At 52.3% G+C, this 27,441-nt stretch overlaps 1 protein-coding gene across 4 annotated transcripts in view; it reads left to right on the top strand.

The window, feature by feature from the left end:
* MYH9 (myosin heavy chain 9) overlaps nucleotides 1–27,441 on the top strand; it is a 105,957-nt gene that overhangs the window by 45,459 nt on the left and 33,057 nt on the right. For all 4 annotated transcript variants that reach the window (XM_024239996.3, XM_063723041.1, XM_063723040.1 and 1 more), the window contains exons 3-12: nucleotides 1,423–1,579; nucleotides 15,443–15,470; nucleotides 16,263–16,356; nucleotides 20,396–20,488; nucleotides 21,096–21,159; nucleotides 22,021–22,119; nucleotides 22,553–22,696; nucleotides 23,282–23,377; nucleotides 24,598–24,716; nucleotides 26,251–26,403. In XM_024239996.3, the coding sequence (XP_024095764.3) occupies nucleotides 1,423–1,579; nucleotides 15,443–15,470; nucleotides 16,263–16,356; nucleotides 20,396–20,488; nucleotides 21,096–21,159; nucleotides 22,021–22,119; nucleotides 22,553–22,696; nucleotides 23,282–23,377; nucleotides 24,598–24,716; nucleotides 26,251–26,403 (1,047 nt within the window). The remainder of the gene's footprint in view (nucleotides 1–1,422; nucleotides 1,580–15,442; nucleotides 15,471–16,262; nucleotides 16,357–20,395; nucleotides 20,489–21,095; nucleotides 21,160–22,020; nucleotides 22,120–22,552; nucleotides 22,697–23,281; nucleotides 23,378–24,597; nucleotides 24,717–26,250; nucleotides 26,404–27,441) is intronic.

Here is a 27,441-nt window from a genome sequence, read left to right as displayed (position 1 = left end):
AAACAAAAGGTTGGAAGGAGCTCGGAGAACTGGCCTCCATGACCAAGGAGGTTGGCATTGGAGACCTGAGTCTGCTCCCAGCTCTGCCCAATGCCTTGTGACCTTCCATCGTCACTCCACAGAGGCAGGGCCACAGGTGATGTGGTGCGTGGAGCCCCGGCCTCACTTGGCCGGGCCCCTCAGGCCCATTTTCTTAGGAAGAGGGTGCTTGGGTCACTCCAGTTGCTTAAAGAGAGTTGCGTTCCCCAACTGAACATCTGCCACCCTGGGTGGTCTTGGGAGTCTTGTGCAGCTTTTAGGAATCTTTTTTTTTTTTTTTGGTGGGGGAAAGGGATCTTGGGAGAAAAAGTAACAGGAAATTTATTAGGACAAGAATTAGTAGTCACAAGGTAAAGTATATTTCCCTGAAGACACGGAGGTAGTCACAAGGTAAGGTGTATTTACCTGAAGATGAGGAAGGACAGATGTGTGTAAACTGTTGCTGTTGGAAATGGTTCTCCTCACCTACCCAGAGCTACTCTCCAAGGCTATGCTGCGTGCTGTGCTAAGCGCTTCATTTAATCCTCATAACCACCCAATGAGGTCTAGAGCTCTGCCTGTCCCCATTTTTCACATCGAGAAATGGAGGGGGAGAGAGGTTAAGAACTTTATCCTTGCTGAGATTTGAACTCAGGACATCTGACTCTGGGGGTCTTATTTGAATTTGATCAAGTCACACTTAGAGTATTGGGTATATTTTAGGTACCTCACATTAAAGATGTTGATTAATTGGGTTCCCCTCCAGAGAAGAAGTCTTGGAGAAAGTTCACAGGGGACGTGAAATAGTCTTAAAGTGTTTGAGGGATTTGCATGTGAATGTCTCTAGAAGATTCCAGAGAAAGAGGTGTCTGTCTGGGGTCCACTATCACGCAAAAGATCTAATTGGTTTAGGACACAGTGCATTTTTCCAGTGCTAGAAAGGTGTAAGCTTCACTATCTCTCAGCGTCCTTCAGTGTGGAATGATTTGTGTTTCTACAGTTTGCTGCGCTGCAGCTGAGCCCTTTTCTGTTTGTGCCTCTCTCACAATGACAAAGACATCTCTCATTGTCCTCGGATCTGAGTTTTGTAACTGGACTTCTGCTGTCCGCTTGGCTGCGGACCTTGCCTGGTGGATACGCACACTCATTGACCTACAAGGCTGGAGCACTCCTGCAGTGGAGAGGGAGGATCTTCACTTACAGGGCAGAAGGAGGCTGCCGGTACTCCACACCTGCAGCAGAGCTGTGGGAGCTGGGCCACTGGGAGCAAGGGCTGTCAGGGAGTGCCTTCACATCAGACTGACTCAGGGGTCCTTTGAAGCCACAGATGTTTTGCTGCAAAGTTTGTACACTACTGAGAATCAGACTTCCTAACCCGTTCCTATCTGCCGCTCTTTTCTTTAGACCTATTCAGGCCTGTTCTGTGTGGTCATCAATCCTTACAAGAACCTGCCCATCTACTCTGAAGAGATTGTGGAAATGTACAAGGGCAAGAAGAGGCACGAGATGCCCCCTCACATCTATGCCATCACAGACACCGCCTACAGGAGTATGATGCAAGGTGGGTGACGTAGTGTGAGCCCACCTGGGGCTGAGTCTTCACCTGGGGCCTCATCGACACCTTTGCAGGTGCTAAGTCACGTTTGGTGCCACACTGATCTAGTGGCTGGTGATTGGCAGTGCATCATGGAGGTCTGTAGATCTCTGTATGAAAGCCAGGGCCAGTGGCTATCCAGAGGACATGTTTATATGTTGATAGAATGTTCTAGAAGCTTTAAAATATACATTTCCTATTTTTTCTCTCAATTTCTCATACTTTTCAAGAGCTCTTGTGCCTGTCCGCTCTGCTTTCTTTTAGGCCCCTTCTTCTTCCTGTTCGTCCCTTCCCTTTGTGTTTTTCCCTCTTCCTCTCTTGCTCCTTCCCCACAGTCTAGAAACACGTTTGAGTTCTTCTCATCTCTACACAAACAGATGCAGAGCCTCGGGTGGCTTCTGCCCCCCTGTCACTCTGGCTTCTGTGCCCCTTCTGTTCCATCGCAGTGAAGCTTTTTGGAGGAAGTATCTGTGCTCACTGCCTCCATCCCCACCTCCTGGTCACTCCCCTCGCCCTGGCTATCTGTCCCCACCCCTTCTCCAGACTGGCCGACAGAAGTCACTTATGACCTGTGTGTTGCTAAGTCCACGGCTCTCAGGAGTTCCTACCTTACCTCTCCCCAGTATCGGACGGTCTCTACTACTCCCTTTCTTTCTTTCTTTCTTTTTTTTTTTTTTTTTTTGAGACGGAATGTCGCTCTGTCACCCAGGCTGGAGTGTGCAGTGGCATAATCTTGGCTCACTGCAACCTCCGCTTCCCAGGTTCAAGCGATTCTCTTGCCTCAGCCCCCCTAGTAGCTGGGATTACGGGCTCGTGCCACCGTGCATGGCTAATTTTTGTATTTTTAGTAGAGACGGGGTTTTGCCATGTTGGCCAGGCTGGTCTCGAACTCCTGACCCCAGGTGATCCACCCACCTCGGCCTCCCAAAGTGCTGGGATTACAGGCGTGAGCCACCGTGCCCGGCCAACTTTACTCTTAATAGAGCCCCCCACCCTGTGCTTCCACCAGCTGGTCATCTTTCTGGGATGTAAATGTGATCAAATCACTTGATTTGAAATCTTGACAAATCATAGGCTCCTCATTCCTCCAGAGCTATTAGGTTGCTGCAAAAGTAATCGTGGTCTTTGCCATTACTTTTAATGGCAAAGACCACGATTACTTTTGCACTAGCCTAATAACACTGAGACTCTGGTAGTGTACAGTGCCCTTCAAAATTGGCCTCTTGCCTACCTCTCCACCTTCCTAGCTATGTGGAACTCCTTACATTTCCCTAAAAGCTCTTTCTGCTTCAAAACACCCTACCTGCTCCATCTGCCTACAATGCCTGGCAAATCCCTATTCTTTTTTTAAAAACATGACTGAAGCATTAGGGCCTCCAAGGAGAATATCTGGGCTAGATTTGCATCAGAGCCCTGCTAGTGCTTTATTTGACTGCAGTGTTGACACGTTTCTTTTTCTCTCCTAGATACAGATGGGGCCCATGTTGCCTTTATATTCTCAGAACTTAGCCAAGTACCTGGCATATGTAATCCTGACTCAAACCCAATTTTCAGGCAGGGCCGTGTTCTCCTATCTTGTATGGATAGTGGTTTGTTATGTCCCATTACATATGGATCCTTTTTTCTTTAAACTTTGCAGTCTATCTAGACAGTGGTGGTAATGCATCTTGTTGGGTTAACCACTTTGTCCCTGGTTTAGTGGTTGACAGTGGCAGCTTGCGGCCTGTCCCCCACCACCCGCGCTGTGCTGTGAAGGAGGCATTTTACTGTTGAGCTTGATGCATTATGTAGGATGCTCAAGTTTGGCCGAGTCTTTGGCTTATGTTCACGTCTATCAAAATATCTTGAGGAAGTCAGCCTTTCAGTTCTAAAGTAGAATGTCTGTTTCAAAATGCTAACTAGAACAGCCTGGTGGAAAAACATTCTGTGGGATTCCAGAAAAGTCTGATTCTTTGTCTCTAGAGGTTATGAGTCAGTTGGCTCCCAGCTCTCTTAATTGGCCTAGTGCAAGAAGTGTACTCCGGAGTCATCTTGAGATCTGAGCTACTGAGTAAGGGCCTGTTCTCACACTTGGATCCTGGATTGGGATGGTTATCTAGCAACTGGGCATTTTTGCTTTTAGGCAAGACATTAAGACTGAGTAATGTGTACTGATGAGGCAAGAGACAGTCTTCAGATCTGGACTTCAGACTATCTTCAGTTAACCTGTGGGACTCCTTCTCCAGGAGATTCATTCAATTATTATTTGTTCAACAACAACAAAAATTTGGTGGTGGCCTGAAAGCTCCATACATTGAAAGTAATTGGGGAACAAAAAAAAAAAGGATGCAGAGAACCAGAGCTTTCCTTTGTCTTGGCCATAGCCGAATGGCCTTGATAGGAACTTAGGGACTGCCCTCGTACATCTGTGCAGTTCAGGGTCTCTTCATGATTTGTCAAGATTCTGAATCAAGTGGTTTGATCAGATTTGCAAATTATGAGGGCAGGTAGGTGGGCGGTTTCTTTTTTTTTTTTTTGAGATGGAGTCTCACTCTATCGCCCAGGCTGGAGTGCAATGGCACGATCTCGGCTCACTGCGGCCTCCGCCTCCTGGGTTCAAGCAATTCTCCTGCCTCAGCCTCCTGAGTAGCTGGGATTACAGGCGCATGCCACCACGCCTGGCTAATTTTTTTTGTATTTTCAGTAGAGATGGGGTTTCACCATGTTGGTCAGGCTGGTCTTGAACTCCTAACCTCATGATCCACCTGCCTCGGCCTCCCAAAGTGCTGGGATTATAGGCGTGAGCCACTGCACCCAGCCAGGTGGGCGATTTCATCTTTTGGAGACCAGAGATAGGAAATACATTTGTGAGCACGGGAAACTTGCATTGTTGATGCCTCCTTTAAAGCAGTCTGCAGGAATTGGGTCCATGTGTTTTCTAACCCTCAGTCTGAGAGGTTTTCACTTTGCCTTCTGCTTAGCATTGGACTTGCTGCAGCTCTTGAGCTCCCACATTGACTGACGGAGGACATTTCTAGGCTATTTTCCTTCTTCTTCAGCTGGGTGTGGTGGCTCACACCTGTAATCCCAGCACTTTGGGAGGCCGAGGCAGGTGGATCACCTGAGGTCAGGAGTTCGAGACCAGCCTGGTCAACATGGCGAAACCCTGTCTCTACTGAAAAAGCAAAAAAATTAGCCAGGCATTGTGGCGTATGCCTGTAGTCCCAACTACTCAGGAGGCTGAGGCATGAGAATTGCTTGAACCCGGGCGGCAGAGGTTGCAGTCAGCTGAGATCGTGTGATTGGACTCCAGCCTGGGCAACACAGCGAGACTTGGTCTCAATTAAAAAAAAAAAAAAAGAAAAGAAAATTCCTTCTTTTTGTATATAGCTGACCTGCAAAGCAAATACTAATAGGTTTCTTGTTCTTGGAGCAGGGAGGAAGTTAGTAACAGAAGTTGTCCATGTTATGACAAGCTGGTTCACTAGTAAAAGAAAAATGTCCAGAGGAACCTTTGGTTCTTGCCCTGGGTCATATGTCACCCGTGGAGCCTCGGGGTCTGCAGGCTGTTAAAATCTGCTCCTGTCTTTTGGAGTGAAGTCTTAGTGCATGCTGCCCACCTGGCTTTGGAGGAAACAGATTTGTTCTCTGCCACTTACATCTTAAAAGGCACAGCCGGAAAGTTCCTTTTGTGCTTTTTCTTTAAACAAGAACTAGACAAAGATTTCCTTCCTGATCTGGCTGTGCCTTATGACATACTAGCATTTATTCTGCCAAATAGGGCAGTTGGTGGCTCTGTCTGGGGACTTGTAGGAGAGGAGCTCTTTGACCCCTCCTGGGGACCTCCATCTGCCTTTATCTGTTCAGTGTGCTGGTTTGCCTGTACAGTCCTGATTTATGCCTGTTGTTCCACAGTTATTATTAGTAGCACTCTCTTTCACTTTCAGAAGCATCCCAGTTTGGAGGATAAATTATATGTCACTCACCTATTGTCAGACTAAGCCAGGGATTCTCACACTTGGCACTAGTGATATTTGAGGCTGGATGATTCTCTGTTGGGGGTGGGGGATCTTCCTGAGCACTGTAGAGTTTTTAGCAGCATCCTGGCCTCTATTCACTTGGTGCCAGCCACACCTTCCCTCTCCAGTTGTGACAACCAAAAATATTCTCAGACATTGCCATCAAGTGTTCCGTGGGGGGCAAGATTATTCCCAGTTAAGAACTACTGGACTAAGCATTGCAGATTAGTTTTACTTTGAGTGTCATCTCCGATCGATCAGTAGTGGCTGCCTGGAGCCCTGTGCTGGCAAGGATTTGAGACTCGATGCAGGAATTCTGAGATGGATTAGTGCTGTCTGCCATGGGCACGGGTGGGACATGACAGCATGTAGTGCCTTGGATTAGGCTGTGGAGGTAGGTGACAGAAGGTGCCAGAATGCCAGGAGGTTTTGACATTATCCTGTTACTGGATGCCCTGGCGGTCCAGGTGGAGAGACGAGGCATGTTTATAGGCAGAGATTTGTGGCCCTAGCTACAAAACAAGACATTTGCTGCCTACACCTGCACCAGCATGACTGAGCCAATGTCAGGTGTCCTGGGAGTTTTGTCAGGTGTGGCGTGGCCTGGGGTGGTCGGATCTTGCAGAAAGGCGGTGGTGTGTGTCAGTCAGTAAGTAGTTACAGGGCATCCCAGACGTGCCCAGCATGGCCTTGGGTGACATGGTCGGTTCACCCTTCTGCCCCTGGCTTTACCTTGTTGTTAATTCGTTGTCATGGCCGTTCCTGGGTCTTCCTGCCTTGGGAATTGGACTGTTCCTCGGAACTCTGTGATGGCATCAAAGGCTTTGAACTGGCCAAGGCCAAGAGAGTGAGAGAGCATAAACGTTGTGTTGCTGGCCCTTGCCAGGCAGCGGGGGATGGGTGGGACTGTGTCCCGGGGCAGGCACAATGGTCTGCTGTAGAGTTCAGGTGGAAGCAGCTGTGGTCTGCAAAAGGTCTGCCTGGCCTAGGAAATGGTGCTTCTGGATCCCAGGCCAGACCCTCTGGGGTCTCCCCTGTGGGGAAAGGTGTGTATGTCTCTACAGGAGAACTCGCTGGTTGAGGAATTTGACATGAGCCCAGTTATCTCCCCAGTGAGTGGAAAAAGCCCCTTCTATGTGAATAAGGTAGAATGCCAGGTTTGGTTCACTTTCAGTGACTTTATGGTATTAATATTTTAATGAGTTCCCAGCATTTTGGGGGAAGCAGATCTGCTTTCATTCTAGGCCTAAACTTGTCTGAGAGCAATTTAACCCTTTGTTCTGTGCCAGTCTCCCTCCCACCCGATCCCTGGTTCCCAATGGAAGCTGCACCAGAGGTAGTTGGTCACCCAGCAGCCGCTCAGAGTGCTAGTGAGTGTGCACATGCCCCTCGGTGTCTGACCTTTTTCTGTAAACAATGAGGGGTAGAACTTTTGTGTATCTTCACGTCTGAGCATGGCTCTTCGAATTCATACGTAAAGAGACAGGCACAGATATGTTAACTGGCTTGTCGAAAAGCCCACAGAGAGCCAGCCCCAGAAAGCAGTCTCCTAATTTCCTGTCCTGGTGCCTGTTACCCCGGCACAGGCCCGCGGGGCATTGGTGCCCCTCGTTTTCTCTGGCTGGTCTTGAAGGAATTCTTATCTCCAGCTCAGTGGTTGGGGGGCACTAGGGGAGGAGAGGCCCTCTCTTTCCTTCTCTCCACATTCTCCCTGCCCCGCTAGTTGTGTCTCCTGTGGAACTGTCTGCTTTCCAAGGTCTTTCTGAGGAAAAGTGCCATGTTTGGCAGAGGCTCAGGAAAAAGCTTCAAGGGGCAGAAAAGCTCTGTTTGAATCGACTCACCGGGACAGGCAGCTGAGGAAGGAGCGCCATGGAAGCCACAGATGGGATGACTCTGCTGAAGCAGGAATGCACCCAGCCAGGAGGCCGCCAGCCCTGCCAGCCATCAGCACACAAAGGCCCCGCTGTCTGCTGGGGAGGTCGGGAGCAGGCCCTGTGTGCCTAAATGTGCCCGTGGAGGCAGCGTGGGCTCTCCAAGATGGGGCGTGTTCTGTGTCTGCACCTGCTGGTCTCCCTGTGCTGGCTGAGCTAAGCACCTACTGTGTGTGTGCCCGGCACTCTTCAGAGAGTGTACAGACAGCAGGCTGGGGCCTGCCTGGAGGAGGTGACTGTCTCGTGCCCAGAGACAGGCAAATCAGCTTCAAGATGAGAGCGAGAGACCAGCACAGAGGAGGGGTGCCCCACTGAGCCTTGAGAGCCTCTGGGGTGGGTACGGGCCTTTGATAGATGACACAGCACTTCTATAGGGCACCAAAAAGGGGCTGCCGGGCCTGTCTCAGCCTTAGATTTGGGAAAAGTGCCACGTATTGCCTTTGAGCAAGAGGAAGTGTGTTGTGGAGGAGAGACTGTGGGTTTTGGACTAGACAGAGCAGGAATCTGCCTCTTTCGCTTCCTAACTGCAACCTGGCTGGAGCAAGTCAACTCACTCTCATAGAACCTTCGTCCTCTTGTCCTCCTCTTGGGCTTCATAACACTCCCTGGCAGGGCCATGGTAAGAAGTAAGAGGCCGTGTGTGTGACGCCTGCGTTAAGTACCTGTTAGAGCTGGCAGTAGGAGTCCAAACACTTCTTGACTGAACTGCCCCGCCTTCCACGGAGGCTTCAAATCGCTCATTCCTTCTGTCCACACTCCTGCTCGCTTAATGAAGGTGGTGGCCAAATGCATCTTCCAGGCAGCCATTTGAATCTCCCCAAAAACACTCTCCCGAGAGTCCAGGCGCAGGAAGTGAGTTGTCACAGCCGCTTCCCCTGCAGCAACCGCGCCACACACTGGAATGCGATAGCAGACGCGGTCTCTGGCTTGTCTGGTCTGGTCCACGCAGAGCTGAGGCCCGGGGCTGATGTGGCCTCAGTGGAGCTTTAGGAGATGTGCTTGATCAAGAGTTGGTTCTTCTGCAGCCCTGAAACGCTTTTCTGTTCCCTGGGCTGCTGGTGGACCAGACAGGTGCTGTGGGAAGCAGGCCCTGGGCCACCACCCAACACCATGGCTGCAGCCAGGAGGCGCGGTCCTCGAGCTGATGCGAGCTGGCTGCTTTGTCCTGCGCCCCCAGGAAGGAAAGCCCGGCCGCAGCATGAGGCTGCTGAACTACCCATGGTCCTGCCTGTCAGTCTCATTTCTAGAACGTCTTCTTTCTAGAAGAGGAATCTGTGGTTAACGGGCCCTTTTCAAGGATTCAGCGTTAGGCTTACTTTTTTTTTTGTAAAACCAACCCAACAGGCCCACCATGCTTTGCTCTGGGCCCACTGAGCAGGAGATGAAAAGGAAGTGGCCTCTTAGAACCTGAAACTTTGGATGGGGGTGTTTGGAAGCTTTGCCCAGTGTTTTTTGTTTCTGCTCCCCATCCCCTGAAACAAACCAACAACAAAAACTCACATCAAATCCCTAATCACTAAGCCACTTTGTGCTTTTGGCCTCCCGTGACGAGTTCTCTTGCTGCCTGATGAGTGTCACCTACCAGCCCGTTTTTCCTGTTCTCTTCAGCTCCGGCTCAGAGACTTCAGTTGAACTGTGTCCCAGTTTGTCAGGGCTGAACAACAGTGTGTTCAGAGAAAGGAGTTGCTTTCCTTTACCTACCTGATTTCTGGAATGAAGGTATCAGTTGAGAACCAAAGTAATTCCCTACAACTAAAGAAAGATAAATGAGCTGAAAGTCTACAGGTATAAAAGTTGGGATTCTCCAAGTGGCTTCTGTCAAATTTGTTTAGTCTTGACCAAGGCTTTCAGCCCTGTGTGGACCTTGATCATAAACTCTTGAGACCCCAGGTTTTCTTTTGGCAACAGACAGTGCTGATGGGGGCTCAGGATGTCATTCCCACCTGGCTTCGGGATTCTTCCTGAAGATCTTGTCTCTTCCACATGAGGTGGTCCACAGATACAACAGGGCACAGGTCTAAGCTGAAAGGAGAGGAAGTGTGAGCCGTGCTCCAGGAGTGAATCCTGGCCTAACAGTCACCAACATGCCTTTGCTTCTACCGACCGCTCCTCCAAGGCAGCACGTTCACGCGCTGTTACTGTTCGCCTCCTACCATTGATGTCCCTGGTGCTCTCAAGCACGTTTGACTCATCAAAAGGAGTTTCACAAAGCCAGTTGCTGTCTTTGCAGGCCTGTTTGTGCTCCAACAGGGAGCCGAGTTTGTCATGAGCAGCGCCTGGCTGCGTCTTCCATGCTCCCTGTGTGTGTCCCGGCTCCTTCCCTCTTATTCCCTGTTGCTCCAGCCCTCTGCAGAACTCAACAGGGGCCCCTCCTGCCTTGTCTTTCCTTTTCCCAAGGGGAATGTTAGGTAGGAGCAAGGCGGAACTGGACTGGGAGTGTCCCGGTGGCATGTGCTGTGGGTGGTCAGCACTTGTATGTGGCTTTTGAATTTCCCTCCAGTCTGACAAACCTGTTGGAGCTGCCTTGGCAACAATCCCAGAAGGAGAAGGTTCCCCCTCCTGGCCCCACCCACAGAAACAGCAGTGCTGTTTCTGGCAGATTTGCCTGTGTGCTGGGAACTTACCTGTGTTTTCCTAATGCATTTTGGCCAAGAGAAGGCTTGTTTGGGGCCTCGCTTAGTCTGACATAATGAAAGTTAAGAGCAATCCCTTGAGGTTTTTTTTTTTTTTTTTAATTATCCAGGGTGCCTGGAGGGGGAGGGCTACCCGTTCTCTGCCTCCTGTAAGTGGGGACTTGGGTCTCAGCGGGTTCAAACCAAGGTTCCACCTGGGGGATCACAGGGGCTATGGGCAGAGGCACTGGGCCAAGTCGAATTGGCTTCTGGTGTGGATGCTGCTGAGCAGGCATGTCCCTTGGTCTGGACCTACCGTGGTGGCCTGGAGGGCACACTTGCCCATGACCACATTGTGTGCCTGGGAGCGACGGAAGGGGCTTCCTCCTTTGCTGGAGGATTGCTAGGCAGACAGGCTGCCAGGAAGCTCCACCCCACTCGGCACAGATCTGCAGCCTCTGCTAATATGAAGCATCATTTTGCACTTGCTTTTCTTCACCTCTCTATTTGCCTCCCAAAGACTTGTAACCCAAGCTTGTGAATTGAGCTGGCTGTGGAGAAGCAGAGCTTCCCGTCACGAGCGTGTCGCGGCCCTTTCTTTGCAGCACTGAGGCAGGCCTGCGGGAGGTGCCGAGTGCTGTGCCCATAGGGGTGTTCGATGGAGGGGAGTCCGGGGGTGGGTGAGGCTTCCAGAGACCTGAGTTCTCAGCCCCATTTGTGCAACTCTGATCAAGCCATCCTGGCAACGCAGGGCAGGGCTCACAGTGCCAACACATATAGCAAGCCACTCCCAGGGGCCACTCTGGAGTTTCCCTGAAAGCAGAAGGCTCCCTGGTGGTGGAAAGTTTTGGTCCCATTTGTCTCAGATTATCCCATCAGTCTCACCCAACGTTGACATGTTGTCCAACCTGAAACTGCCCTTTTTCCTGTCTTTCTTTCTTGGCCCATACCCATTTCTCAAGAAGCCCAGTGGAGCCGAAGATGGGGTCCTGCAGGGGCCTCTCCCAGGTGGAGCCCGAGAGAGCTGCTCCATGCCAGAACCTCGGGAGGTGTGATCTTGGGAGCGGGGTGATGAGTCAGTCCCAGCAGTGGCTGCTGGTGAACCGGCCCCTTCCTCTGTACTTCCTGTCGGGCTGATGTCACCGCTCTGTGAGCCTCGTGGCCTTTTATGGACAAGAGTGAGCTGCAGCTCCTCTCACAGAGGAAGTGAGCCTTAAGCCCCCAGCAGAAGTCTGCACCTGGGATGAAATACCTGCGGTCAGGTTCCCCTTCCTCCCTCCTGGGCCCAGCCTGCTGAGCTGGCTGGAAACACCTGTCCACAGGTAGATGGCCACATCAGCTCAGATGCTCTCACTGCATGGGCTTGGCCTCAGGACATTTCAGGTTGAAAATGAAATCCAGGGAGAAAATGGCCTGGTTCCTGAATTTGTAACTTTTATAAAAGACTTTCTTGTGGCGGTGCCAGGGAATTGCTCAGTTGGGAGCTCCGAGACAGGAGGCGGGTGAGGATGGCATGTCTGGGCGTCTGCCTCACACCGTGTATGACAGGAACACCATTTCCTTCCATCCTCAGAGCAGTCCCTTCATTCCCAGAGAGGTCAAGGGGCCAGGCATTGCGTGGGGAAGAGCGGAACCCAGGGCTGCAGCGCTCTCGGCTGTGGCTTCCTCCTTTGCAGAACTGCTCCAGACATATGGACTAGTGGTTGTCAAACTGAGCTCTGAGGAACCCTGTCTCCACCACCCAGTGTCCCTTGCTCAGGGATTTGGGAAGATTTTATCTGAGGAAGGACTGCTGCTGCTTTTTGAAAAGTCTGAAAACTACTGCAGAGTGACTCATAACCCCGTCTCTACCCCACCCTCACCAAGAGAGGGGCTGGGGCAGGGGGTTCAGGCGCCTACCACGGCTAGACTTTCATCTGGCAGGGGGCTCGTGTCCCAGAAGAGGCTTTTCCCTGGCGGCCTCCTCCCGTTTAGAGGAAGGAAGGGCGTTTTCAAATAAGCCTTCAGTCCTTACAGGCCAAATAAGGACTCAAGCCAAAACAAGCGGATTGGGCCGGACTCTGAATGTGCTCATCCTGTGAGATGACAGTGCGGGGAAGGGTTGATGGGGTGGGTGCCAATGGCAGTCTCCACCAGAATGCACAAGGTGGGGCGGTGGGCTGTAGAGTAAACTGAGTAGGCCAAGAGTCCACTGGTTGCTAAGAATTCTAACCACCCCACTGCCCAGAAGAGATGCCTCTGAGATCAGGAACAATCCAGAAGAACCGCTGTATGGAAAGATTGCAAAACAGTGACGATAATACCTGCTTTGTATGTTACAATACGATACCTTGTAAGGTTATTGGAGGCCACACAAGATAACAGACCAAAACCCTTCCTCAGGATTGGAAAGACCTTTTCGGTTGCGTGGGGCCATGGTATGATTCGTGGTGCATAGGGCAGGTGGATTTGGGATACTAAGCAGTGCGGCAAGAGATGAAGCAATGAGGAGGCCTCCCAGCAGTTTGCCTTTCAGAAAGCATCTGTCCAGATGAATGTTCCTGGCAGAACAAATCCAGATTTCTTTAAGGTGTGGTTAGGCTGTGTTGACAGTGGTAAATTGGCTTCAGGAATTAGAGGGGAAGGCTGGAGAAGTGGGAGAGCTAGGGATGCTGGGGTGAATGGAGAGGAGACACTGAGTTTGGCTCTGGGGTTTCGGAATTTGAAGTGTGTGTGCATACATCCGTGTGTGTGCATGGCTATGTGCATACATATATGTCCACATTCACCTGTGAATACATGTGTCTTGCGTGCCTGTGTTTGCACTTGTGCTTGTGGATATGCATCTGTGAATGCGTGTGCAGCTGTGTGCCTTGTGTGCGTCCATGTGTGGATCTATGTATATGGCTTTGCACACGTGTGTGTGCATGCATTTCTGTGCACATGTACCTCTGTACACCTACCTCCATATGTGAGTGTGTATGCACAGATGCTTGTGTGTCTATATGTGTGTCCATGTCCTTGTGCGTGCATGTGCCTGTGTGTGCATGCCCTCGAGTGTGTTTGGGGGCTCTGCTTCCTGTTGTTCAGCAGCAGAGCCTCTGACTCCTCCTCACACAATTAGAGGAATTCCAGCCATCCTAGGGACAGCCCTGGGAAAACGGTTCCTCTGGAAGGGCTGGAGAATGTTTCCTTTTATGGTAGCATTGGGCCGCTGCTGCTCACGACTTGCCAGCACTCGCAGGTACATTCTTGCCTGCTAGTAAAGCCGGTGACTAAACATGCCCACAGCTGGGGCAGACCACAGGGAGACGCAGTGGGGGAGGGCAAGGGGCTGGGATGACAAAAATGTTTGTTCCAAACCCTTATCGGTTGCCACACTGTTGTTAGGGGCCAGCGATGAAATTGCTCTGTCTTCCCCAGGCTGTCGTTCCTGCCGCCTCCCTCCCTTCTGTCTTCCCGTCTGTCTAGTCGAGGATGCAGGTCTCTAATCTTTGTCCTTGCTGTGCAGGCTTGAAGGACTCTGTGTTTTTTGAGAAAGGCAAGGGGGAGTAAGGCCCCCCTAGAGCTTGCCTCTTGAGCAGCTTCCACATCAGAGAGCAGGGTGTGGGGTGTGTTTGTGAATGGGAGTGACCCAGCCCCTCTGCGCCCCCACCCCGTTGATGCTTAGGGGGCTGGGAGAAAGCTGCGGCCCAGGGCAGGGGCAGCTGCCATTGGTGTTGGGTGTGAGGTTTGTTTTTTCTTCTTTCTGTCTGGGCTTCCTTTTCCCTCCTGAATGACCAGTGGGCAGAAGAAGAGATTGGAGGCAGTGCCCAGCCCCACACGCTGCTGAGGTCAGGCACGCTAGAAAGCTCACCTCGGAAGAGGCAGGCAGCCTAGCTGGTCGGTGTCTACTGGTGTTGAACGGTTAAATGTGTCTCCTGAGGCCATGCACGTGGAAAGCCATGAGTCATTCTCCCAGTGCCTAGTCACGCAGAGCCCTGACCAGGCGGTGCGAGCCCCTCAGTGTGTCCTTCACACATCGCTGAATCCGTGTTTCCACCCAGTGTCGATACTGTACCAACAGCCACGGATGCTCCCGCTGCCCTGACAATGCCACTGCCACCCATCGTGGCGACGTCGCGATGGGGAAGTCGGTAGAGACAGCACCCGTTTGTGGAGCTTACTGTCTTTACGGGGACTGCGGCAGGTCCATTTTATGTGTTATTTCTATTTTTCAAACTAATCCTGCAAGGGAATTAGTAGCAGATCTACTTCGTGGACGTAGAAACTGAGACTCAGAATTAAATACCTCACTGCAGCTCAAATATTTGTAAGTAGCCTGATCCTGGATTCAGGCCAATTTGACTTCAAGGACGGTGAGGCTATTAGATGTGGTGGGATAAAACGGAAAAAAATGAGTTTGTGTTTTTAGCTGTTGCTTGAATACCCAGTACTGAACAGCCAGGATGCCTTAGTGTTTCTGGCAAAATTAGCTTTCAGAGTGTGGGCATTACTGCCCCTCCTGTACTGGGGGAGGGTGGGTATTTATAACCTTCCTTGCCGAGGAGTTCATGGAGCTGTTGATAGTTGCTGAAAGTTCCTGACACCCGGCTAGAGAACAGGTTGTCACAGAAACCCATCAGAAGCTGTCATTCTTTATAAGCTGCGTCTAAAGTGACATCATTGCACGCCTTCCACTTGCCAGACACCATACTGATGTGTTCACATGTGTTGTGGACACAAGTACTGTTATCCCACGCTGCGGAGGAGGGAGCTGGGGCTCAGAGAAGCCTGCGCACCTGTCCCGGGTCTCAGGCTGTGAGGCAGCATCTTATCCCAGGGCTGTCCCGTTGCAAAGCCAGGCCTCGTCACCCCTCCTCCCCCAGCCTCTTAAATGGTGCTCCTTCCTTCAATGGGGATGGTATTTAGAGCACCTGCAGCAGGCTTCTTTCTAACAGCTTCAGCACCCCCGTTATAAACACACAGGGCAGGTCCCACTCAGCTCCCAGGGAAGTCGACTCCTGGAGAGTTTTCCACACACTAGTTCCTCTAAGGTGGGAGACACAGAACTATTTCTGGTTTTCTGTTGGGGGCTGAACAGCGTGGGTGGACAGTCTGAGCTCCTGGGCGGCAGGAGCAGCTGCCCAATGGCACTCTCCCCCGCAAATGCTCCTCCCATTCAGGTGTGAGGGTGGGCTGCGAGATCCCCGCAAAGACAGCATCTGTGACACTGTGCTCCCTGTCTGGGAAACGGGCAGCTCTTCGGGAGCAAGAGGGGGAAGGCTTTTGTATCTGGCGGGAGTTAATCTGATGTCTCCTTTGTTTCAGACCGAGAAGATCAATCCATCTTGTGCACGTAAGTATTTCTCCGTCTGGGTAGTGGTTCGTTTCACCCCAATCTGTTCTCATTCTTGAGGTCTCCTACTGAAACCACAACTGGGGCTTGTGGAGTCCCCCATTCCCAATTCAAGGTCCCTTCCTCCACTTCTCCAAGGGCTAGGACTTCAGTTTGTATGTTTGCTACTCAGTGGTCCCACTGCATGGATGAGCTCAATTTCAATCATCCTTCCTCAAGGAGCCAGTGGGAAGGAGGGTGGAGCTTATGGCAGAAAGGAAAAGCAAGATTTCTCCACAATCCAACTGGGAACCAGCTCCTCCGTAACTTCTGGGCGGAAGGCATTCCTTCTTGCTCTGGATGGTGGCTTTTCTTTACCTGGATTGAAGTAGACACTGGGGCCTCTCAGCCTCTGAACTTAACAAGGAGATCCATAAACCCCATTGCCAAGGGAGTTAATGGCACAGAACGTTCCTTTAAGTGACGTTTCAAAGGAACATGTACAAATGCCTTTGACCCCTAAGTCCACAGCTGCCTAAAACTGATTTTTAAAATACTTGGATGTGAAGGCTGCCAAGTGACCAGGGCAGGCAGTGGATTTCAGTTTACTTCTGTCCGGCCCCTGGAGGGCCGTGGGAAGTGGACTGCCTGAGGATTCCAGAGCGTTTATGTGGCAGTCCCGTTTTCTGCCACACGTTGGGTCCTTCACGGGCACCCAACAGAATGTGAGGCAGTGGAGCGTGCAGTGGGAAGGGACAGAGGTCAAGGACTTGGCCATGCCTAAGCCTGGGACTTCCTTGCCTCTCTTGGTAGTGGTGAATCTGGAGCTGGCAAGACGGAGAACACCAAGAAGGTCATCCAGTATCTGGCATATGTGGCGTCCTCGCACAAGAGCAAGAAGGACCAGGTGAGTGCTGCGGCCCTTGTCCCGTGGCCGCTTGCTTGGCCTTGGTGGGATGATGGAGGAAGAGCGCTTAGTGGTCCTGGCTTCAGCTTTACAAGAGGATGCTTTGGGGAATGAAGCAGAGGCTGGGCCCATTTCCGTGGAGGCGACAGCGTGGCCTGTCTTGGGAGTGGTCTGGCGGTAGCAAGCCCATTCCATCCTTGACCTCCTAGCCTTCTGAGTTGCTGTGGAAACTGGCGAGGTCCTGGAGTTTGCATAGCAGCCTTCTTGGCGTTTGCAGCTCATTGCTGTGTGTCCTCCCCTTCTGAGGCTGGAAGGCGGATTCCAAGACTTGGTCCTCAAGTTGATGGAGGCTTGAAGGGTCTCAGGCAGACCTGTGTTTGACTTCATTTCTTTTCCCTGCTGTTGAAATGCCTCTGGGTGGACAGCCACCCACCCCCACCACCCCAGCGAAGAGAGAAAGGGCAATTGGAAAGTCATCTCACCTCCATTTTTTTCCTCTCCCTTTTGATGGATTATGGTTGAACCCAGCAGCGTCCTCGCTAGGTGAGCTGCACGTTTACTGCACGTTCTGCACTGGGAATGCGTGTTCTGCCCATCGTGTGCCCTTGAATTCTGTATTTTGTTCTAAGCAGCTTTTCACCCCACACTTGTCACTTTCTGCAGCTAGAACTCTTCTTTTAGGCTCAGCTCACTGACTGTCTTGGGAGGAGGGTCTGGGTGTGGCACACAGTGACCTCCTGTGCACTCTGAAATGACAGCTCCTGCAGAATGGGGACGGGCCTCACACCTAATTGTTCTCAGAAACTCCAGTCATGCCCGGATTTCCCCACAGTGCACCATAGCTGTCATGTCCCATGCGGAACCTGACCCCGGCACGGTGGACGGGGACTCCGCTCTCACGGAGCCCTCCACGCTCTGTGGTCCAGACCAGATGCAGATGGCCGGCTGCCCTCACCTGTCACCGCCGTGCCAGTCAGAAGCAGTGCTGGGGAGTTCTCACGTTGGAGTTTTTCAGAGGTTGGGGTGATCAGACTTAAGCATGGCTGTGGGATGCTCTCTCTCAAGCACACACTCTTAAACTCCCCTGTGAAAGCTAAGTGCCAGTGGTGTTCCTTGAAGCCGTCAGGGGAGCTTGGCCGCTCCTGGCGGCTCCACCTTACTGGCGTGCTGTGTGCGGCCTTCGTAAGTAAGGAGGGGTGTGAGTCTGCATGCAGGTCTGGGGTGTGGCCTGCAGAATGGCCTAAGGAGTACAGTCTTCTGGAACTGAACCAAAAGTAACTTTTCATGTGCCAAGCTTCTCAAGACGTTTGGAATCTTTTTCCACGGGGCGTCAGGAGTTATATTTAGAAACTAATAAAGTTTCTTTTCTTCTCTTTCTCTCTCTCCATCCCTCTCTCCCTCCCTACCCCCCATTTTCCATTCTTTTTAGGAGGCCTATTTTAAAAACAGAGCTGTGAGGTTAGGAGTTCTCTAGCTGTGGTTTTCCATCTCTGAATTTGCAGTAAAATCCATTTCCCAAGTATTTATTGACTGCCTAGTAGGTGACTGGTTCTTGGGAGGGTGACATTGGAGTTCCTGTCCTGGAAGACAGGAGACAGGACACAGAGAGCAGTGAAATAGATCACATGCCTTACATCTGGGGTTCCTGTTGTAGAGAGGAAGGCAGCACTCAGCAAAGACAGCATGCTGGGGTTGGGGGTGACAGTGGGAGCCACATTGTCAAAACGCAGACTTTGGTAGGTACCCCGTCCTTGCCCTGAGCCCACTAGAGTGAGAGAGTAGGTTGCCCCAGGCTTCCAGTCATAGCTCAGGCTGTCAGTGTGAAAGGCCATTGGCTGGTTTGGTTGATTTCCTTGCCTGAAGCTGTGCTGTGATTTTCCACAGGCAGCCGGAGCACGGAACACCCTTGAATTGGTTTGGGAGCCAGCACTCTCTCACTTGCAGTGGCCGAGTTGACCCTCCCAACACCAGCAGAGGGGTTGTTACAGACCTCACCTTGCTGTGGGGAGGCCAGGTTTGGCCTGGGCTGCAGGTTGGCAAAGCAGAGCTTGGTCCAAGGGGCTTTCCAGGCAGATGCCCGGAGCCTGAACGGTGACCTTTGACTCTCCCTGCTCTGTTATTTGTGTACGAGCTGGGGCCCACTGGCAGAAACACCACCCAGTGAAGCCCTTCAGAAACCGATGGGTAATCCCAAACCTTATACAGTACCGCATCATTTCATGTTACGCAGATTTCATTGAAAAATTAGAATCTCTTCTGTGCCCAATTAGATGTCAGTAGAGAAAAAGCCATAGGTTAGTCATCACTGTTGTCAGCAGGGAACACAGCTCTGGAATCTGAAGTGGCTGCTCCCGACTTCGCCCCGCGGCCCCACTTTCCACGGCAACAGCGTGTGGTCCCAAACAGAGGCCTCAGTTCGCCTCCCGGCCAGGGCAGACACAGGCGCTGAAGGGGCCGCGCTCCCTTCTGTCTGCGGGAACGGGAGCGGTTCAGCCAGCCTGGCAGCCTGGCAGCCTGGCCTGTGCTCTGAGAGGAACGGCATAGTGGGTGGGGGAGCCATTCTCATCCAAATCTGGCTCCGTGGGCTGCCTCAGCCGACTTCCCAGGCCCGCCCGAGGCCTGTGGGTGGAAGCCCGGTGTCCAGTTACCACTGGTGCCCAGTGCACACGTAGAGCCTGCTCTGTGGGCTTGACCCCTGCCCTCTGACCTGGCCCTGCTGACCCTCCTTCAGGGGCGGGCACTAGAGCAATGCCCTCACTTGTCTGGATGGTTCACAAGCGGAAGGCTTCCTAGCCCTGGGTTGGGGCATCCTGGCCTAGGAGGGCTGCCAGAGGAGGAGGCTCTGCTCTGTCCCTTGTGGTCTCAGGTGGGCTTCCAGTCTGGCTTGGCTAGACTCCACAGTGTCCCCAGTGCCCTGCAGATGGATCTCGTCTGTGGTAGGTGTGCTTGTAAGGCCAGGGTCCATGGCTCTCCTGGGAGCTCCTACTCCTCCCAGTTTTCCTTGTCATCACTCACAGGCGGCTGCTGTTCCCGGAAAACCCTGGCTTGACTCCAGTCTTTAATAAATACAAAGACTTGCCTGGCCCTTGTGTGATGTTCTTTCCTCCAGAGGGCACTCAGGCATTAAGGGGAACCAGCTCCCTAGTTTCCTCAGCCATCGTTAGTTAATCCCTGGTTGCATGGGCCTGCTGTGCAGGTGCGAAGACGGGGCAGTGGCTGATGGGTTAGGTAGGGGACTGGAATTCTGCCACCCCGCTCTGCTGATTGATAGCTGGATGACCTTGAGCACCCCTCCCTTGGCCTCAGCTTCCTCTTCTGTGAAATGGGGCCGCTCTGTCCTGCCCCGTGAGTGTGGTGGGGGTCCAGGGATAAGAAGGCACAAGGGTGCATTTTGTCTACCACAAAGCACCCTGGAGTTCACAGTAGGATTTATTGACATTCTCAGTAAACAGCTTGGAGCCCAAAGTGGGCCTCATGGATCCCGTGCTCACTGCCTGCCATGGTGGGTTTTGGACGCGGCAGTGGAGGGGCTGGTACAGAAAGTGAAGCATTTATCAGGACACAGATGAGATGAGCATGTATATTTTCCAGATCCGATCCCCTCATTTGCTTTTCCTATGAAAAGGAATAAAAATGTGAGGATTAGAGGCAAGGAGGTAGAGGGAAGCTGGTGTATACAGGGTGGAGACACTGTCCCAGGGTGTCTGTGCCGCCGGCTCCCTAGTTTAAGTGCTGCTTTCACATGGGTCCTCCAGGGCCAGGTTCCGAGAGATGAGGAAGCTTCCTGCCTGCCGTTTCCAGGGCCACAGAAGTAAGTTCGAACTGACCAAGGTTTCCAAAGCCTGGCAGGAAGGCGCACTTGGCTGATACCGGGGCCTGGCCTTGGTTGGAGTCGCACACTGGAGCCCACCCGGAAACCTCTGTTCCTGGCACGTTGGACATGCTGACACGGCTCTGCCATCGTCCCCCTTCCAGGCAGGGCAGGCTCGGCAGCCCAGGTCACTGCCCGGCCTTCACTGTGTCCCTGGGTTCCTTGCAGGGTGAGCTGGAGCGGCAGCTGCTGCAGGCCAACCCCATCCTGGAGGCCTTCGGGAACGCCAAGACCGTGAAGAATGACAACTCCTCCCGCTTCGTGAGTAGCGTGGCGGCGCCCTGGCTCTGGGGACAGAGGGCCCTGCCCGGAGCTTTGGCTCATCCTACCTTTTCCTGGGTGCCCTCCCCTCAAAACCGAGGACGGTTCAGACTCGGTGCTATCTGGCCTGTCGTGTGGACTAGGCCAGACTGAATGCCAGTTGGTGTGGACCTGCCCTGCCCCTCTTAAGGCAGAAGGCCATGAGTAGCTTCTTCAGCCTCCCTCATGAGAGGTGGCAAGGCCAGTGAGGGCGCTGCCTGCTCTGCCCCAGAGTGCTCTGCTGACACCAGTAGCCAGTTAGTTCCCGGGTCAGGCAGAGAGGAACACTTCCAGATAACTGGTCTCTTTCCCCCTCTGCGGAGGAACCTGGGTGTGGGATCAGCTTGTCTTAGGCTCATGACCTCAGGCAGTGTGGCACCTGAGTCCCGAGGTCCCGTGCAGTGTGGGCGTAGGGGGCCCCTGGCTTGGTACATGGGTCCCATCTCTGGGTTTTCTCCCTCTAAGCTGTGCCCACCGGAGGTGGGGCGGGGGGCTCTGGTCTCCCCCTTGCTCTCTAGCTCCCCATGTCAGGGGCACCCCTGATCTCTTGCTATCTTTTCTTTCTTAGGGCAAATTCATTCGCATCAACTTTGATGTCAATGGCTACATCGTTGGAGCCAACATTGAGACTTGTATCCTTGTGGTTCGTTGGGATAAGAGTTCTGGATCCGGAGGGGAGGCATGACCTCTGTAGAGAAGAAGCTGCCTCCTGATTCCAGCACTTTCCCCTTATGGGCCTGTCCTGACACCTTCTCTGTGGAGCTAGGGGACTGTCAGGATTGGCTAGTGCAAACCCAACACAGAGCTTAGGGCTTTCCTTATTTACAGGCAGGATAACCTGTGCTTTGAATGGAATGGAGCTGTTGAAAGCCATCTAGTGTGGCTCCCAGAGGTGGGCATTTGGGGGATGCCACTTTATCTCTCCCGCGTGCCAGCGTTTAGCCTTTGCTTGTGGGAATGTTCTTGTTCCCATTACCTGTAAGAATGAGACAAGGCTCCCGAAGGTGTGAGCTCCTCTTGGACGTGCCATGCCCCTTGAAGGTGAGAACCGAGGCAGTTTGCTTTTGCTGTGTTTTGCCATTTTGTGCCATTCTTCCTTGTGAAGTTGAGTTCCTTTGGACGAGAATAAGAGGACAATGGAAGGCTGGCCGGGCACAGTGGCTCATGCCTGTAATCCCAACACTTTGGGATGCTAAGGTGGGTGGATCACCTGAGGTCAGGAGTTCAAGACCAGCTGGCCAACATGGCGAAACTCTGTCTCTACTAAAAATTAGCTGGGTGTGGTGGTGGGTGCCTGTAATCCCAGCTACTTGGGAGGCTGAGGCAGGAGAATCGCTTGAATCCAGGAGGTGGAGGCTGCAGTGAGCCGAGATCATGCCACTGCACTCCAGCCTGGGCGACAGAGCAAGACGCTGTCTCCAAAAAAAAAAAAATGAGGACAGTGGAGGGCTTGCCTTCCCCCCAGCTTGTGTTGCTCCTTAATATATGCAAAGATCTTTTGGAGAAATCTCGTGCTATCCGCCAAGCCAAGGAAGAACGGACCTTCCACATCTTCTATTATCTCCTGTCTGGGGCTGGAGAGCACCTGAAGAGTGAGTAGTCGGCCTGCAGCCTGACACCGGGGCTGCCAGGCTCTGGGCCTCTTGCCAGAATTGGGCTGTAGACATCATTTGGGAAATGAAAACTTTTGGCCTTGGGTTTAGCGGGCAGAAGTGAGAGTGACTCCTGTTCTCTGCGCCATCCTAAGGACTTGGTCTTCTGTCTGACCATGCCAGAGAAAAGCTAGGGTGGGTTGCACGTGTACCTGCAAATCACAGGACCCTGGCGCTCTCCTGGGCCAGAAGATGGGAGTGTCAGAGTCTCAGACACTGAGGAAAGCTGAACGTTGCTGGCTACTCTGCGGTTTCCAGGGTGCGTCAGGGCTCAGGGTCTTTCCCAGTCTCTCCAACCTTCGAGGTCACAGTGCTGATGGAGCCTCTGCTTTCAGCACCTCGCTGAGGTGCCCTTGCCCTCCACCCCTTACAGCCGATCTCCTGTTGGAGCCGTACAACAAATACCGCTTCCTGTCCAATGGACACGTCACCATCCCCGGGCAGCAGGACAAGGACATGTTCCAGGAGACCATGGAGGCCATGAGGATTATGGGCATCCCAGAAGAGGAGCAAATGGGTACAGGGCTGGCCCTCCTGTGGTCGAGGGTGGGGCGGAGGAAGGCTGGTACCCACGCCCTCAGGGGCATCAGGGTAGCCGATGGGCCTGGGGAGTCTGCTAGAGGCCAGGGAAAGGGGAAGGCCTTCAGTGTGTGGGAAAATGATTCCTCAGATTTGAGGTTCAGGGTTATTTGTTCCTGGTGGTACCACAGGCACTCAGAAAGGGTGCAAAGGACATGTCCTTAACTGCCCAGGGCTCGGGTCCACTGCACAGCCCTTGCCATTTGCTGAAAGTAGAATATTCATGTCCTGTCTCGGGGAGTGTGGAAGAAGCTGGGGATGGATGGGTGCTTTGTGCTGGTGAAGCCCAGCATGAATGGCAGTGTGGACAGGCCATGCCGGCCGGGAGGGGGTGAGCCCTCTAGGGTGGCTGGGCCCACCACACACCGTTAGACGCAGACTTGGTGCCTCTGTGGCCCCAGGGAGTTGGGGGGTGTCCCTGCTTGGCTTGTCTGGCTTGAGGATCCGTGGATGAGTGGCCCCCACCCCCGGGAATCACCATGACCCATGTGTGCTTCTGAGCTGCCTCTGATTGCACCCAAAGGCCTGCTGCGGGTCATCTCAGGGGTTCTTCAGCTCGGCAACATCGTCTTCAAGAAGGAGCGGAACACTGACCAGGCGTCCATGCCCGACAACACAGGTAACACCCGGGGCCTCTCGCCGGAAATAATGGGGCAGGTGCTTGGCCATGGATTTGCTCAGGAGGGAAGGTCTTGCGGAAATTCCGGACACTGTTCTTTTTAATGTTAGGTGAGTTTATGGCCGTATATCTGTCGGTATTTTCTGTACAGATGTAAAACACATGTAAACATGACCCTGCTTTTTCTTCTCACCAAGTAAGCATTTCAGAATAACTTAAACTTGTGATCATGTGGACCAGAGCTTCCCTCATTCATTCCTGAGACCAGACCATTCGTCAGGACACCAGTGATTTCTGCCTTAGCTCCTCCTTAATGGGAGCCTTGCCCGTGACTATGTCGAGATCCTGAAATTATGTCCTTGCCACACCCGATTCAGCCCCTTTGTTAGGGTTGCTGCAAATGACCCCATGCAAGTTATTCAGTCTTAACGTGTCCTCCTTAGGGTCTCTCTAAAGATGTAACGCATGGGTGTGTGGATTGTAAAAGACACTCTTGGCCGGGCGTGGTGGCTCACATCTGTAATCCCGGCAGTTTGGGGGGCTGAGGCGGGCAGATCATGAGGTCAGGAGTTCGAGACCAGCCTGGCCAACATTGTGAAACTCCCATCTCTATTAAAAATACAAAAATTAGCCAGGCATGGTGGCGTGCGCCTGTAATCCCAGCTACTTGGGAGGCTAAGGCAGGAGAATTGCTTGAAGCCAGGAGGTAGGGGTTGCAGTGAGCCAAAATCGCGCCACTGCACTCCAGCCCGGGCAACAAGAGCAAGACTCCGTCTCAAAAAAAAAAAAAAAAAAAAAAGACACTCCTGTGGGATCCTGTGCTGTTCTGTGCCCCAGCACCAGGCCGGCCTGCTCCTCTCAGCCCCATTGGTGGGTAGGGACCTGCTTTTACACTCTGAGGTGTGTGGCTGAGAGTGGACAGAGGAACCTCAGCTGCCGCTGGCTGGGGCCTCCAGTCAGGACGCCTTCCTCTCTGCCCCGTGGGGCTCTGGGGAGGTACAGTTGCCCTGCCCACTGACCTGCGTGTGGCTGCTGAGTCTGGGGGGTGCTAGGTGTCTGTGGCCCTGCTAAAGAAGGGCCCAGGTGCGGTTGTCCTGGTAATGATTGCTCATTCACCCCGTGGCTTTCTTCCTCTCTGCTCCCAAGTCAAGCAGTGGGACTTACTCTCTTGGGTCTAATTAGGACTTTTTGTCCCTCTCTTATTCTCTGAAAAATCTTAGCTGCCCAAAAGGTGTCCCATCTCTTGGGTATCAATGTGACCGATTTCACCAGAGGAATCCTCACCCCGCGCATCAAAGTGGGACGGGATTACGTCCAGAAGGCGCAGACTAAAGAGCAGGTATGTCCTCTGGGGCCAGGGCAGCCGGCTGCCTCCTGGGTGAATGTGCCTGCAGCAGCACAGTTGAGGCTGTTCTGGGCCATCCTGGAGTGTCCATGTCAGGCACTTTCACATGATTCCCTGATGCAGTCCTCACAGCAACCTGGAGAGAGGTGGCATCACCCCATCTAGAGCACTGGAGAAGCTTCATGGCACACTCAAGGCTTCATGCCCAGGAAGTGCCATCCTGAGGCTGCATTGTGCCTCTTTACATTGAGACGGTATTTTGGCCGATTGGTCATCAAGGATATAGGCATGTCCTGTCTGGTATAAAAGCAGGAACTTGATGCCACTGTAGCTCAACTCCTTCTGGTGCCACGGTGGCGGCTCCCGTCATCCTCGAGCCTGTGCCAAGCGGCTGTTTCTCTACCACCTGCTGCCTTGGGCTTGCCACGCGTGCTGAGAGACGAGCAGCACTGCTTGCTCCTTCCTGCCAGACTGATGTGCCTGCCTGCCCCCGGAGTGGAGGTCCCGCCCAGTGCAGACTGCTTTCTGCCTCTCTCAGGGGTCTCTAGTTTCTTTTATGGTGCTGGCCATGGGGGTTTTTAGGGTGCCAAACCCATCTCTCAAAAATACTTGGAAGCTCATTTTGTTAGTCTTTCTCCCATTCGCTGTACACTGACAGCTCACGGCTGTTTCTGTGCAGAAGCATTGCATGAAAGACAAGACCGTTGTTTCCAAAAGACATCGCGTATTATTATTGCCACCTGTTCGTTTCCCTGACCATTAAGGAGAAACCTCCATTTTCTATTACAAAAATACTACATGACTCTTAATACAGAAAAATCGAGAGAAGGAAAACAATTCCCAGTGATGAATATCGTTGGGCAGCTCTTTCCTACAAGACTTAAAAAAAAAAAAAAAAGAATTAAACTTAGTTCTCATTCTGGCTTTTAATTACAGAGCTTTTCAAACATGCAAAACAAAGAGGGGAGAGTGTAAAGAGCCCCACGTGCCCATCACGTAGGCGGCTTCAACAGTTACTAACTCACGGCGAGTCTCGGCTCATCATTCGTCTTATCCCCCCCGCCCCTCTGCCCACTGCCTTATTTTGATGAGATTGGGTGTATTTAGGGTGGTATGGCTGTAGACTGCTGCCTTATTTTGATGAGATCAGGCGTGTTTAGGGTGGTATGGCCGTAGACCGCTGCCTTATTTTGATGAGATCGGGTGCATTTAGGGTGGTATGGCCATAGACAGCTGCCTTATTTTGAAGCATCACTTTTTCTATAAATCCTTTAGTGTGTCCCCATTTTATTTAGAAAGATCTAAGTTTATTGTCCCCATATTGTTAGATATTAGGTTGTTTCTACTTTTCATCATTTTAAATAACACCACAGTGAACACATTTGTGCACGAAGATTTTTTTTTCCCCCACATACTTAGGGATGTTCCTCTAGGGGGAGGGCTCTAAAAGTGAAATTACTGGGGCAAAGGGTGTGAGGGTTTTCAGATCCTTTGTATCTGACACCGTGCTTCCGGGTGTGCCCCGCAGGCTGACTTTGCCATCGAGGCCTTGGCCAAGGCGACCTATGAGCGGATGTTCCGCTGGCTGGTGCTGCGCATCAACAAGGCTCTGGACAAGACCAAGAGGCAGGGTGCCTCCTTCATCGGGATCCTGGACATCGCCGGCTTCGAGATCTTTGATGTGAGTCTCGCCCTTCATTACCCACTCCGCTGCCTCCTTGGCCTGCTGGTTGCCTTATCCTTGGTTAAGAACTCTGCTTCTCATGGTCCCACACCAATCTGAGTGGGCCATCTCCTTTGCATGAAGAGTTTGGTTGGGTGTGGGTTTTTTTTTTTTTTTTCTTTTTTAAAAGACAGGGTCTCGGCTGGGCATAGTAGCTCATGCCTGTAATCCCAGCACTTTGGGAGGCCGAGGCTGGCAGATCGCCTGAGGTTGGGAGTTTGAGACTAGGCTGACCAACATGGAGAAACTCCGTCTCTACTAAAAATACAAAATTAGCCAGGCATGGTGGCACATGCCTGTATTCCCAGCTACTTGGGAGGCTGAGGCAGGAGAATTGCTTGTACCCGGGAGGCAGAGGTTGCAGTGAGCCGAGATTGTGCCATTGCACTCCAGCCTGGGCAACAAGTGTAAAACTCTGTCTCAAAAAAAAAAAAAAAAAAAAGTCAGGGTCTCGCTCTGTCACTCAGGCTGGGGTACAGAGGTGCAGTCATAGCTCACTGCGGCCTTTACCTCCTGGGCTTAACTGATCCTCCCACCTCAGCCCTCTAGTAGCTGGAACTATAGGCACACACCACCACTCCCAGCTAATTTTTAAATTTTTTGTAGAGATGGGGCCTCACGGTGTGGCCCAGGCTCAGTTAGATGTGTTTTAAGCTAAACAGAAGTGCTCATTTTCAACCAGAAATGCTGGAGAAAATGAGACCTTTTGTTTATTTATTGTTTTTTTTTTTGAGGCAGGGTCTTGCTCTGTCACCCAGGCTGGAGTGCGGTGGTATGAACATGGCTCACTGCAGCTTCGACCTCCCGGGCATAAGCCGTTCTCCCACCTCAGCTTCCCGAGTAGCTGGTACTACAGGCATGTGGCATGACACCTGGCTAATTTTTGTATTTTCTGTACGGATGGGGTTTCGCCATGTTGTCCAGGCTGGGAGGATGGGACCTTTTAGGTCACATTCTTGGAGGCTTCCTGGGCAGGTGCTTCCTGTTTATTCTTCC

The sequence above is a fragment of the Pongo abelii genome, chromosome 23 (assembly GCF_028885655.2).
Source record: "Pongo abelii isolate AG06213 chromosome 23, NHGRI_mPonAbe1-v2.0_pri, whole genome shotgun sequence".
NCBI lineage: Eukaryota > Metazoa > Chordata > Mammalia > Primates > Hominidae > Pongo > Pongo abelii.
Note: the sequence above shows the minus strand (reverse complement) of the source record. Positions and strands in the feature narration are given on the sequence as shown.